Source organism: Otolemur garnettii, unplaced genomic scaffold (assembly GCF_000181295.1).
Source record: "Otolemur garnettii isolate 467f Iridium unplaced genomic scaffold, OtoGar3 scaffold00136, whole genome shotgun sequence".
Lineage (NCBI taxonomy): Eukaryota > Metazoa > Chordata > Mammalia > Primates > Galagidae > Otolemur > Otolemur garnettii.
The window spans coordinates 346,135-360,557 of NW_003852531.1; the positions used below are offsets into that span (position 1 = coordinate 346,135).

The 14,423-nt window shown below is 45.1% G+C and overlaps 1 protein-coding gene across 1 annotated transcript in view; it reads right to left on the bottom strand.

Annotated features, from left to right (window-relative positions):
- The window catches only part of DZANK1 (double zinc ribbon and ankyrin repeat domains 1), a 73,998-nt gene that overhangs the window by 11,275 nt on the left and 48,300 nt on the right, over positions 1–14,423 (bottom strand). The window contains exons 10-13 of the mRNA XM_023518386.1: positions 13,719–13,883; positions 12,045–12,252; positions 2,194–2,297; positions 245–319 (exon numbers count right to left, since the gene is read on the bottom strand). Coding sequence (XP_023374154.1) covers positions 245–319; positions 2,194–2,297; positions 12,045–12,252; positions 13,719–13,883 — 552 coding nt within the window. The remainder of the gene's footprint in view (positions 1–244; positions 320–2,193; positions 2,298–12,044; positions 12,253–13,718; positions 13,884–14,423) is intronic.

Genomic DNA, 14,423 nt, shown 5'->3' on the forward strand with positions numbered 1-14,423 from the left:
AAAAAAAAAAAAAAAAAACAGCCTGAGAACTACAGGACAATTCTTGCTCCTGCTTTATCTTTATGTGCCTGAAACCTGGCTCCTCGATTATTATCTAAGTCTACGAAACCGCTTGGCTACAGTCAACTTCCATATCTGAAACTCTTCCTTTCTGTGGATTACACAGAAGCGCTTCTATTAATTATAAGCTGCAATTACCACTTCAGTCAATTCTCAGATGAATAACTTCTGAAGGCTTACCTACCTTGTTTGAGACTTGATTATAATTCAGCCTGATGCTAACTTCATAACCATCTTCATGCACAGTAGCAGAGAGAAGCTTTTAAAAGAGTTTTAGAAAGAATTCATAACTGTGGGTCTGGAACTCACTGCCTTGAGCAATAGTCTAGACATTCTGAGATGTCAGACTTTAAATTTAATCAAATATTTAATTAACACAAAAGGTAGGAAAAGAGAAACAAAGGAATAAAAACTAGATGAAATAAACAGAAAATAAAGAGCAAAGTGGCACACTCAAATAGTGTGTATATTTCCACTAATTATCAATAAACTAAATACTCTTATCAAAGGGCAGAGACTATGAGACTAGATTAGAAAGCAAGAACCAAATCTGTACTTCCTTCAAGGGACACACTTTAAGCAAACCACATGACTATATATCACCACTTTGATAAAGGTATTCTGGAGGGAAGTTGGGGGGGCCTTGGCAATTAAGGGATAAGAATCGTAGTTGATAGTTGAAAGAAAAATTCTAGCTTTCTGTGTAAACAGCCAGAGGAATTTAGATCCCACCACGAGGCACTAAAGTTTTCAGGACGGTCGGATAGTAAATATCTTAGGTCTTGAAGGCCATGTGTTCTCTATCCCACAAATCTAACATTGCTGCCCTAGCACAAAACAGCCGCAGACAACAAGTAAATGAATGGGTATAGCTGTGGTCTAATAAAACTTTACTTATAAAACTGGGCAGCAGGACAGGTTGGTCCCACAGGCCATAGCTGTAGATCTCTAGATTAAGCCAAAGAATTTATAAACGATCAAAACAGATTATTGATGGGAACTGAATAATACTTGAGAATAAGACAGTTTCAATGTTGACCTATTTGGTAGCAGAGGAACAAAGAGTCTATTTAGAAAGGATCCTTCTAGTTTTGTGACAGAAGAAGGCTCCTGTCACAAAAGTGTCTCTTCATCATGGTGAAGCAGGACATGGGGCCTGGGGTCTGGCTGACCTACTTTAAGTCCTGAATCCCCCAAGACCCAATAGTGTAGTCTTAAGCAGGTCACCAAACGTCTCTGAGTTTCAGTTTTCCTGGATATCAAATAAAGATTGTTCTGATTATCTACTGCAGTGTTTAAAAACCATCCCAAATGTAGTTGCATTAAACCACATCACTTTATTATATCCGTGGACTCTGCAAGGGCACAGCAGAGATAGCTTGTGTTTGTGCCCTAAAACTGAGGCCTCAGCTGGGAAGACTCAAGTGAACAGAGGTGGTTGGATGTGGCAAGGGCTTCTCACAGCATGGTGGCTGGGCTCTAGGGAGTGCTGGAGGTGAGTGTGCCATTCAAGAGAAAGGCACACGACCTTACTGAGCCACATTTTGCAAACCCCAGAGTGTCACTTCTGCCACACCTCATTAGTTGAACAGTCACAAACCCACATAGATTCAAGGTGAGGGGACATAGATTTTACTGTTTGAGGGTATGATTGCCAAAGAATCTTTGGGCATTTTTTAAAAAAACTGCCACAAAGGTAATACTCCTCCCTTGGAGGCTTGTTATGAAGACTAGGATGATGAACTCGGTGCTCACCAAATGCACTATTTAATGGTAACTCTTATGCTCATGGTAACTCTGCTGCCATATTTTAACAGTGTATGATTAAAGTGAACAATCTGCCTGGACTAAACCATGCTGGGTCTTTAGCTATGACCATCAGATTTCCACAGCATGTGGCATCTAAGCATGAGATTTTCAGAATCTCACTGTCCGAGGTCAGGTACCCCCTAAGCAGACCCTGAGAGCGACAATCCCGACTTGCAAGTGGCTCATAAGGGCAACAATTCACGCAAGAAAAGAGAAAGGAAGTGTGTAAGGCAGAGCAGGAAAGGACAGGAAAGGGAAGGCCAAGTCCCTGGAGAGGATCCCTCATCGCTGATGCTTCTGGAGCAAAAGTTTCATCTCACTCACCTTTCCCATCCTGGGTTCTGCAATCAAGGCCCGGAATTCAGGGTTGTTCTGAGCATAAGACCGGAGGTGAGCAGAGATATGCTCCAACTGTTTTCTCCAGTATCCTAACAAAAAGAAAAGAAATCAGCCACCTGGGAAATTCTGAAGCTAAGAAAGAAAACTACTAGCGTGAAACATATGTTCTCGGGGAGAATATTTTTCCTTTACCAAACTTTGTGACAGGTTTTCTTAACTGAACCTCAACTGTGTGCTAGAATAAATTCCATTTTCTACCCCTGCTCCCAGCTTCTTGGTACAGTTGATTAATCATAGAATAGTACAGAATCTCAAAAGAACATATTTTGATTGCCACACAAGGGGTCTTTTTTTTCTATGATTCTATCCCACATATAACTTACATAATACTTTAAATGCACAGTTTGAATTTGACAAATATATATATATACCCCAATCAATATATATGTCATTTCCATCACTCCAAAAATTTGCCTTGGGTCCCTTCCCAGCCTGCATAGGATTTAAAGCACATTTGAATTAGGTGACACCAATATAAACATGGGAGATTTTGCACAGGGCTGGATGTCAGGCTCCCCACACAGCAGCACTGGGCCCACTTTCCTACACAGCCTTTGCACCTGGGGCTGAGAAGCAGCTGGCTGTGTGGGCAGGACCAAGCCCTCCAGCCAGCACAGCCCCTGCAGGCCCAGCTGCCTGCCTTTACTTCCTTATTGTGCCTGTGGCCACTTGAATCTGCAAACCCACATCAGATCCCACCTTGTCATTTTACCAATGAGGACACTACAGCTGAGAGCTGTTAGGTGGTTTTTCCAAGGTCAGCCAGCATGAGTTAACGGAGTGCATGATGTCAAGTGCGGACAAACTTTCATTTAAATGCTAAATCCACCATTTACTAGTTAAGTGATTTTGAGCCAGGCACTTAAATCTCACTACACCTTACTTTTGTTACCTTTAAAATGAAACTAATATCTTCTACTTCATGTATTATTGTGACATCAAATAAGAGAACCTAAGTGTCTTAGTTTTGGTTGCCCTGAAAGAAAATCCTGAGATAAAGACTCAGGGCAGGAGGTCTCTTTGGAAGGTGACCCTGGGATGCACCATGATGTAGTAGAAAGAGGGAAGAAGGAATGGGTTAAAAACTGGTTAGTACTGTAGGATGTAGGAGCACAACCCTGCTGGGGACCTGTGAGGGACCACACAGGAACTCTTACCACTGGAGGACAGAGAAACTGGGGAACTTCCTCTCCGGCTCCCTTCCCTGTGTGAGAGTGCCCCGGGTGCTGGTCACTCTCTGACCCTTCTGAGTTGTGCCTGCCCTCGTGTAGGCAGCCTCTTGCTGTAGTGGACAAAGCCGGAGGCAGCAAGGCTGAAAGGGATGCTGGGGCACAACTGGAGTGGCATGCTGGCAATCATGTGGGAGCCGTCTACCACAGCTGTGTTGAAATCAGGCAGGCTGAGGTCTGGCACCAGGGGAACCTGCTATGGGTAACTGAGATCATATTGAGCCTAGCACAGAGTTTGGCCCAGTTGTCATTCATCCAAGTATTTACTGAACATTTTCTGTTTGTCATGCACTATTCTAGGCCTGGTATGTAGGCGTGAACAAGATTCTTGTAGCTTACATTTTAGTGGTTGTAGATCAAGTGCAAATAAATAGCAATGCAGGAATCTATGAAAATGAGATTCCAACTGAGAATGTACAAGAACATGATGCACAATTCCAACATCAAATCTCAACTCTCAAAAAAGCACTAAGAAAGGAGTTGGTAGGGGGAATCTTTAGCAAGGGTGATTGTAAGACTGTGAGGTGAGGTCTGCTTCCTTCCAGCTCAGCTTGAAAGAGAGAGTTCCAACGGATTGCCTTCTGCTATAGGAACTGAAAACCTGTTTCTATTATCCATTGCTGCGAAACAAAACACAGCAGAACTTAGTGGTTTAAAACATTAACCACTTTCCTGTTCATACTTCTGTGAATCACAAGTGTGGCCAGTGCTCTGCAAGGATGGCTCAGCTCTGCTCCACATGGTGTCAACGGGGAATCCAAGATTATCTTACCCACAAGGCTGGGGCCTCAGCCAAGATGGTGCACATTGCTCGGGGCTTGCTGAGACAGCGGAGCCTCTCTCTTCTTAGGGTTGCTATCTGCACTCACTCAGATGTCTGGAGTCTCTGCATCAGCTATTGGCTACAGTACCTCTGTTCTCCTCCACAGGGCATCTCTCCTTCTTCAGTAATCTATTCTGAAATTCTTTACATAGTGCCAGCTTCCTAGAGGCACTATCGTGTTTCCCCCAAAATAAGACTGTCTTATATTCATTTTTTTTCAAGAAGACACACTAGGGCTTATTTTCAGGGGATGTCTTCCTCTTGGCGCTGAAATGCATGGCGTGGCTATGCAGATACGCTGCACAGCCATGCCCATCACTAGGTGTTATTATCAGGGTAAGGCTTATTTTAACAAATGCATAGAAATCCTGCTAGGGCTTATTTTTTGGGTAGGTCTTATTTTCGGGGAAACACAGTAGTACAGGGAAGCTTTCAGCTCTTTTAAGACTTAGGTCTAGAACTATCTTGGTATCTCTCTCTTGCCACGTTTCTCTTGGGCAAAGCAAGTCACAAGGCCAGTCCAGATTCCAAAGGAAGAGAAAAATCTCTTCCATTTGAGGACAGAGGGATGTGAGGAATGATTTTGGCCATCTCTGCAAACAATCTACCATGAGACTGACACCACACTCATACCTGGAAGAACTCAGTCAGACTGGATTGGGTTCTGCCTCCTAGTAGGGAAAGCCAGAAGGCAAAAGCAGAGTTGAGAATGATCAACTTCTGAACGTCAGTCTGAGATGCTGAGTGGACCTACTTGCTAGTAAAACTATGTTAAAAAACAGCAATTTTTGAAATCTCTAGAAATGGTTCTAAGGTCATACAGCAAATGAAGAAACATGTAATGAATAAAACGTACTAAAACTTAGGAAAGTGAGAGTCAGTGGTGTTTGAACCATGATTCACTCCCTTCTGCCCCTTCTTATCCAGGCACAGGGATAGCCAAGCACACAGGGCTCCCTCCCCTAACAGCTCCCAGTCAAGCCTGCCCTGATTTCCTAGAAGGGACAGGAAGTCAGTATTTCTCAATCTGCCCAACTGTCCATTGCATAGGCTAAGTTCTAGGAAAGTGCAGTCAATTGGTGGGGGCTCCCTGTTTCTGCCCAGCATAGGAGCGAGGCTCTACATGTGTTCTGGTAGAACACTGGGGTCCAGAGCACCTATTCCTGGTTCATTCAGCACAGATGCCATGTTGGGAGAAGCAAGTCATGAAGATCAGAGGCTACAGCTGCACTCACTCCCCTCTGCTGCGTGCTCAGGCTCTAAAGCAGAGGTCCTCAAACTTTTTAAACAGGGGGCCAGTTCACTGTCCCTCAGACCGTTGGAGGGCCGGACTGCGGGCCCCGGGACAAGTCAGCTGCTAAGCAGGACAGGCAGTGAAGAGACCCCTCGAGTATGACCCTTCCCCTGCTTCCTCATTCCATTAACAAAGAGACCCCTCGAGTATGACATATCCCCTGCTTCCTCGATCCCCCCCTCCCCCGGGGGGTTTAACAGCGATCCCATCAACGACGATCTGCCAACGGCGATCCCCCCCGGCGGTTTTCGGGTATAAAAGCAGCCTGTAACAGCTCTTGGGGGTTCCTCTCTGTTCCTCTCCAAGCGGCTGAGGGACCCTGACGCGTCAGAAATAAACTCGTCTCTTGCTTTTGCATCGACCCGAGTCCGATGACTGCTTCCTCGGGGGTAGCTATATCAGCCAGACCCCGCATTGGGTCTAACAGCAGCAGCAGCAAAAACACCCAGCGGACCGGATAAATGTCCTAGGTGGGCTGTATGTGGCCCATGGGCCGTAGTTTGAGGACACCTGCCCTAAAGCAATGAACACAATTGTCTCTACTACCCTTGTCCAGAGCATTGGTTCCTATTTTGCTAAGAGGAAGAAGCAGGCCAAAGAAACAGAGTTCAGAGCCCTTCCCCAAGGAACTGACTTCATTTGTAACAGTGTGGCAAAGTTCAAGCCTAAAGAAGCCTAAACAATGGAGGGTATAGTAAAAACATTAAAAGAAGACTGGCATATTCATTACAGATAGGAGGTAGTCAGTTTACTACAGAGAACCAGGTTAAGAATAACTCTCCTGAGGTCAGAAAAATATTCAAATACTGACCTAAAAAACTACCCCAGGAATAGATCCCAATTTAATTAAACTCTGTGAGGCAATTTATTCCCCATGGCATGGTTGTAAACAATAGAACAATCGTCTAGCAATAAGTGGAGCTTCATGGCTGGGTGTGATCAGGAAAAGAAACAAAGAGAGCCCTGCTAAAACCAGCATCATCTTAGGGTGGCAGGGTACATGCCTGTCAAGGATATGCTCTCCAAGGAGCAACATCAGAGGCCCCTCGCTGTGGGGTGAAAAAGAGTTCACTGAAATGATCCAGCCAGTCACTAAACAGACTAGCAAATGACAATAACAACCAGGGGGTGGGGAGGCCAGTACCCAAAGTTGATACACTGTATTCTGGCAGGACACAGGGCTCCTGCCTGTAATCCTAGCACTCTGGGAGACCAAGACGGGAGTATCACTTGGCATCAAGACTTCAAGACCAGCCTGAATAAAGTAAGACCTCATCACTACTAAAAATAGAAAAAATTAGCCAGGTGTTGCGGCGGGCACCGTAGTCTCAGCTACTCAGGAGGCTGAGGTAGGAGCATCACTCGAGCCCAGGTGTTTGAAGTTGCTGTGAGCTAGACTGAGGCCATGGAACTCTAGCCTGAGAGATAGAGTAAGACACAATCTCAAAAAAAAAAAAAAAAATTCCAGTTTCCAACACAAATTGAGACATTCAAAGAAATAAGAAACCATAGAGAAATAAGACCAACATAGAGGGGGGGGGCGGTAAGCAGGCAACAGAAGTGCCCATGATAGTAAACAGATGTTAGGGATTTAAGGCTTCAAAGCAGCCATTATAAATATGTTCAGGGCACTAAAGGAAAACATGCTGCAAGTTGCAAAAGAAGGTATAGTGACAATGCTTCATTAAACAGATAATATAAACAAACAGAAACTATATAAAAAAGAGAACCAAATATAAATTATACAGCAGAAAAGTACAAAAGCTGAAAAAGAATGAAGGAACGAACAGAATCTAAGAGATTTGTGGGAAATACCAAGTATATCAACTCAAATGATGAGACTCTCCGGAGGAGAAAAGGCAGAGCAGCAGAGTGGACAAATTACTTGAAGAGACAATGGCCGGACACTTCCCAGACTTGACCAAAAACAGGAATTTATATATCCCAGAGGCTCAACAAGCAATGATTACGATAAACTCAAACAGATCCACAGCAAGACACATTATCAAACTGTTGGAAGACAAAGACAAAAAGAGAATGTTGAAAGAAGCAAGAGAGAAGTGACTCATCACATTCAAGGGACCCCGATATATCAATAGCAGATTTGCCATCAGAAATCACGGAGGCCAAAAGACCATGGATTAACATACTCAAAGTGTTCAAAGAAAAAAACTGCCAGCAAATAGTCTGGATGCCTTGTCCACCAAGCGGAACCAGAATAGTAAGCAGATACATTTCAAACAAATGCGCTAGGGCAGAATAGTAGGATTCACCAGAGAAGTGTCAGGCATCGCCCAAAGTAAGTAAGGAGACAGTTCGAGGCAGCTTACCTAGATGGGGACTGGCTGAGAGCAGGGAGAAGCTCCTGAATTCAGGGAAACAGTCAGAGAGAAATCCCTAGGGCTTTTACAATCTTTAGGAGAACACAGGGCCCTGTCTAGAGATTGCACAGAGATGTTGCTCACAAAGAGAACCCAGGCTCGGCGCCTGTGGCCCGAGTGGCTAAGGCGCCAGCCATGTACACCCAAGGTGGCGGGTTCTAATCCAGCCCGGACCCACCAAACAATAATGACGGCTGCAACCAAAAAATAGCCAGCGTTGTGGTGGGCGCCTGTGGTCCCAGGTACTTGGGAGGCTGAGGCAGGAGACTCGCTTGAGCCCAGGAGTTGGAGGTTGCTGTGAGTTGAGATGCCACGGCACTCTACCCAGGGGGACAGCTTGAGGCTCCGTCTCAAAAAAAAAAACAAAAAAAAACCCAAAGAGAACCCACATGGAATGAGATACCCAAGCCTAGAGCACCCCCTGCTGGGTGCCATTCTGAGGGCCTACACGCCAGGGATCTATAGCCACAGGGCTACAGCTATGCTACTTTGAAGAGCAGAGAGGAGCTGGGATGCTCCAGTGAAGCTCTGAGCAGGCCCCTCCACCGGTGCAGGCTGCAGTTGAGACCGAGATGTGAGTGGTCCCCGTAGCTCCGTACTCATACTGCTTGCCTGGGAGGGCTCTCGTCCCTTCTGGACAGAGTCCCATGGAGCCATTTTGAGAGTCTGAGGTAGGGCTGTGCCCCACCATGGGGTCAAGTTTGGGGTGATGCAGCTACAGCCACTACCTGGCCAAAGAAAGACAGAGAAACCAGGCTCTCTGAGCATACTCTGGACAATACCCAGCACCCCACAGGGGCTTCTGTGGGCCCAAGACTCAAGTGAACCAAACTCCCCATAGTTCCACACCGTGCCGCTTGCCTGAGCAGGGCCCTGCCCTCTGTGGGCACAGGCCAAGGGCAGCATTGTGACAGTTGAACACCCTGACCTCAGGCCAAGTTTGAGGCAATATGGCTGCGGCTACCACCTGGTCAGAAACAGAAAGAAAGACTGGGCTCTCCAAAGCAAATGTGGGACAATACCCACCCACCCTGCTGTGGTGGCTTTGGGACTGGAGACAGTGTGCCCAGCCTGTCTGCAGCTATCAGCAACACCAGCAGGACCCCTGCATCCTGGTAGGTTGTCCTGCCTACCACTCCTACTGCCACCACCCACATCACATCACTTGCTCACACACCTGGCCCACTACTCCCACTACTAACTCTGAGAAAGGCACCTAGAGGCCCAAGAATTGTCCCACCAGGACCCACTAACACTGGAGCCAACATAAGATGGTCTAGGGCCTGGCTTGGCACCTGTGGCTCAAGTGGCTAAGGCCCCAGCCACATACACCAGAGCTGGCAGGTTTGAATCCAGCCTGGGCTTGCCAAACAAAAAATAGCCGGGCATTGTGGCGGGCGCCTGTAGTCCCAGCTACCTAGGAGGCTTAAGCCCAGGAGTTGTAGGTTGCTGTGAGCTGTGACAGCACACCACCCTACCCAGGGTGACAGCTTGAGGCTCTGTCTCAAAAAAAAAAAAAAAAAAAAGATGGTCTAGGGCCTAAAAACAAGTACACTCAGCCTGCCACCACTGGGGCCAGAAGAACTGGTTCATTGGGTGTCTAAGTCTCCAGAAAAACTTCACCACAGCCTCAACTAATAACATACCCTATGTCACCAGGGAAACCACAGACACCACTGATCTTGTATATTGCCAAATAAATCATACAAAGATCATATTACTGTAGGCACCCAAACTCAGAGCTAAAGTGTCCTACTCAGCCAATAATACACTACATATATTCATCTTTGGGACAAATAGCATCCCCCATGAAAGCAATTTCAAAAAAGTGGAAAAAGTGACTGCTAGACCAGATGTGAAGGTATCAACTGAAGGACATAGGAGACATGAAACAGCGAGAAAATACGACCCCAAAAGACCACAGCAACTGTCCAGCACCAGATCTCAGGTCCCATTCCAATGATTCCGGGGTTGAGGTATGGTCTCCAGTCTCCCACAGTCAATTCTGGTCTCACAGTTGCACTTCTTTGGCCATGACCTCCAGACCACATACAGCTTGGGCCATTCACCAGCCCCACCTGCTTTGTTTCCCTAGAACCTTCTAAGGGGCCCTTATGTGTGTGTGGACAGGAGCCAACACACGGGTCAACACAGTGGTTGCAAGTTCAGTGAGGGGAGGAGTATGCTGTGCTGTGCACATAATTTAACAGCATGGAACAGAGGCGTTTGGCCAGGAAGAGCAGAAACATTTTGAGCATCCCTCACAGGCCCCTTTCTGACTGAGAACACTGGCTCCCTGCCTTCTTTTCCAGCCTGGGGCCAAGAAAGCCCCAAAGAGAGGATTTTAGACTGCTCAGGCTGCCCCAGAAATGCATGATGCAGGAGTCACGGCAGCTCTTCCTAAAGCAGACCCTATGCCCTGTCATCTACGCCAGATGTCTACACCTTCACACATTCTGATGTTCCAGAAATCAGGGTCACCGCAGGGCACAGTGGTGCCTCCGTGACAGGGGTGAGCTTCAACGTCTCTCTCACTTGCTCGCTTCACTCTCACTCCCAGCATTCTGAGCTGGCTACAGTGTAAAATGTGTACGCTTCATAGGATGCTATTAAGAAAGTTAAAAGACAAGCTACAGCAGGGTAGAAAATAGTTACAAATCACACATCTGGTAAGAGCCTGGCATCCACAGTATACAAAGTGCTGTTAACACCCTGACAACAAGAAGACAACCACCCAAACTGAGTAACAGGCAAAGCGTCTGAACAGACACTTCACTAGAGAAAATACACAGTCAGTGAGCACACAAAGAGATGCTCAACGTCAATGTCACTGCCATCAGAGAAATGTGAATCAAAACAATAGTACTTTATGCCTACTATATGGCTATAATGAAAAAGTCATATAATAACAAGTATTGGCAAAGATGTGGAGAAATCATGACCCTCACATACTGTTGGTCAGAATGCAAAATAGTGCAACCACACTGGAATAGTCTGGAAGTTTCTCAAAAAGGTAAACATTTTACCATGTAACCCAGAAGCTACACCTCTATGCATAAACCCAAGAGATACGTTCACCAAAAAAAAAAAAAAAAAAAAAAAAAGCTCACAGCAGTAGCATTACTCATACTAGCCAAAGGGTGTGCACAGCTCAAATGTCTATCAGCTGATGAAGAGATACACAAAATGCCACCTATCTGTACAATAAAGTATTATTCATCCATAAAAAAGAAAGTACTAAAACTTGCTACAACATATATGAACTTTGAAAACATACTAAATGCAGGATGCCAGTCACAAAAGGCTATAGGTCATAGGTTTCATTTACCTGAAATGTGCAAAACAGGCAAATCCATAAACACAGACAACAGATGGGTGGTTGCCAAGCACTCGGGAGAAGGGGTGCTGGAGTGACTGCTTAAAGACTGGACAGGGTTTACTTTTGAGGTGATGAAAACGTTCTGGAAATCAATAATGGTGATGGTTTATAGTATAACACACTAAATGTTATACTTAGTGTGAAATGAAAACTTTAAAACAGTCAAAATGGTGAATTACATGCTATGTGACTTTTATCACAACTTTTAAAAAATGGAAAGAGATAACAGCAGATGGCAACCAGGATGCAGACTGACGGGAGGAGGCCGTGTGCCGACTGCATGATGAACAGACAGCAGGACTAGGAGCTACCGTGTCGAGTACTGAAAGCTTAAGAAGAGCTGTTTTTATATAAAGAAAATTATTTCAAAAAAGAAAAATAGTTTTGACATAATAACTAAGAAAGTTACATGAAGGCTATGTTAACCAGTTTGATGGAAGTGTCTTGGATTGTGTGTGAAAACACCACACTGTACCCCCAAAGTGCATCAATGTACACAGTTACCATTCAATAAAAAAAAGAAAAAAAAAGAGGAAAAAAAAAAGAAAAGAAAAATAAAGGAACTTACTTCTTATACATAAAAATAAATTTAAGAAGAAATAAAAAAGAAATTTTTTTTTCAGAGAAAGAGCTCCCAACTGCCCAGAAGAAAGTGGATCTTCCCCCTCACCTCTTCCTGGGCTGACAGCTGTGAGCAGAGGTTTGTGGTCACTCATTTTCTCCTGCCTCTGCCTGTGAGAAGCCAGTTCCAGTTCCTTCTTTGCTAGCAGCTTGCCAGATGGGTAGAACAGGCCAACAGTCTGTGTGCCCATGTTCTTCTTAGTCTCAGCATCAGATTTAGGCAAAAGAAGATTGAGGGAATGCCAGGCAGATCGGGGCTGTGAGCAAGTCAGAAAACATTTTTAAAAATTAGAATATAATGTAATTAGTCCTCCGTTTCATTCATAGAAAACAATTCTAATCAGAATGAAAAATATCTCCAAAAAAGTCCACTTTGAAGGAGTTTTCCAGCTCTTCCCTCATCTTCCTTGCTGCTATCTTTCTCAGCAACTATCAGACTGATCCATGAACCACCCCATCCCCTTGGCCATTTCCTGTCTGAAATTCAGCAAATCAAGGGGTGTTTCCTGGCCTGCCTGAGGCCTAGAAGATATCTACCCTTTCATCTCTATGATCCATTGGAACACAGACTACACCACTCATGCACACGTAACTAAGAGGTACCGACATTTTCTCTAATACACTGTCCTGCATCTGAAGCTGGAAGCTGAGAGGACTACCATGTAAAGTTGTTTGGGTGGTGTACTGCACATCACTGTGTCAAAAGTAGCATCATTCACATGCTGGACACCACGTATTTGCACATGTGGTAGGAGAATTTTTCCATGAGAAAGGAAATGTCTACCAAATGTAGTATGTTACAAGCAATTTCCAACAGATGGCAGTAAGCGTCTGGGGGAAAAGAACACCTTCCTTTTGCTGCATGTAGAGGCAAGCCCCAGGATGGCAACAGATGGCAGTAAGCGTCCGGGGAAAAGAACACCTTCCTTTCGCTGCACGTGGCTAGCGGCAAGCCCCAGGATCTAAGTCGTTCCACCTGGGTTTAAGAAGGCCACAAACCCCATAAAACCGTATGCACAGTGCTGAGTGTATATGCTTTCTATCGAACAATGACCGATCTTCAAATTTTATAATGAAGAAATAAGAAATCTTTATCCAGCTTAGAGAAATTCATAAAACTCTGACAAAGCTTGTTGTTAGAGCTTTAGTGCTTCTGAAAAATTACTGTGTCAGATTTTCTTCAAACTATGCCCAGCTGTTATAAATGGCAAAAAACAGTCTTAAATACCAAAGTTTTCTAAAATACAAAAGGGCAGGGGAAAGAGTTGTTGGAATGTCACGTAAGAGGTAAGTAGTCTGGGTACATGTAGCTCTAAGGTTAGAATGCTGGCCCTGTGCACCAGGGGTGGCAGGTTCAAACCTACCCTGACCTGCTTATCACACAGAAAAAAGAACCACCACCACCGAGGAATTCAAGAAAAGTACATTCTATCCCATGTATTTTAAATCCACTTCTCCCTACGGCATGATGTCCATTGCCTTGCAAATGCAATTAGAACTCATCCAACTACAGACAAAATGCATATTTAGATCTTTGATTCAAGTAGAAATCATTTGGTGTTTCAAAACTAAACTGACTGAATATATTTACAAAGCTAGCTGGACCTCCCTGTGAAAGGCCTAACTGTCCTGGCTCTCCTGGGTTGCTTCACAGGGTAGAGAACACAAATCAGAGTCACATCCTTCCCCGGGACACCAGTTCCTACTGCAGGGGAGGTCTTACCTCAGAAAAAGGGCGCGGCTCCCCAGCACGAAGAGCCAGGCCGCTGCTCAAGCTCAGTCTCCCCGAAGACTTCACATAAATACCACAGGAGCCACAGAATCGGGCAGACAGGTGGTTGCTGGCCCCACATTGAGGGCAAACAGAGTAGCCAGAAGGAATCCCGAGCTAGAGGATAAAAAACATTTTCATGAATATTAGAGTTATAATTTTCCCTTATATTCTCATACCAGACATTCTCTAGCCATCAAAATAACAAATACCCAATACCCTCTGACCAAAACTTCTACCTTCTAAAATTTACCTTACAGATGGACAAGTAAAAAAAAAAGTATATTCCATGTCATCCCCTGCAGCATCATATTATAGAAGACATCACTGGGAACAACCTGCATGTCCAGCTATAGGGGACGGCCTGGGTCTATCAGTACACAGACAATGGAATATCACAAAGCCTCTGGAAAGAATGAGGTGGTTATTAACAAGATATATTGCTAGGCAAAAAGAACTGGATCAGAGCTTATAGTGAGTACCAGTTTACTTATCAAGACTGGGTATAGTGGCTCACACCTGTATTCCTAGCATTTTGGGGGGCCGAGGTGTGAGGATCGCTTAAGGCCAAGTGTTTGAGGCTCGGCGCCTATAGCTCAACCGGCTAAGGCGCCAGCCACGTAAACCTAAGGTGGCGGGTTCGAATCCCCAGCCCGG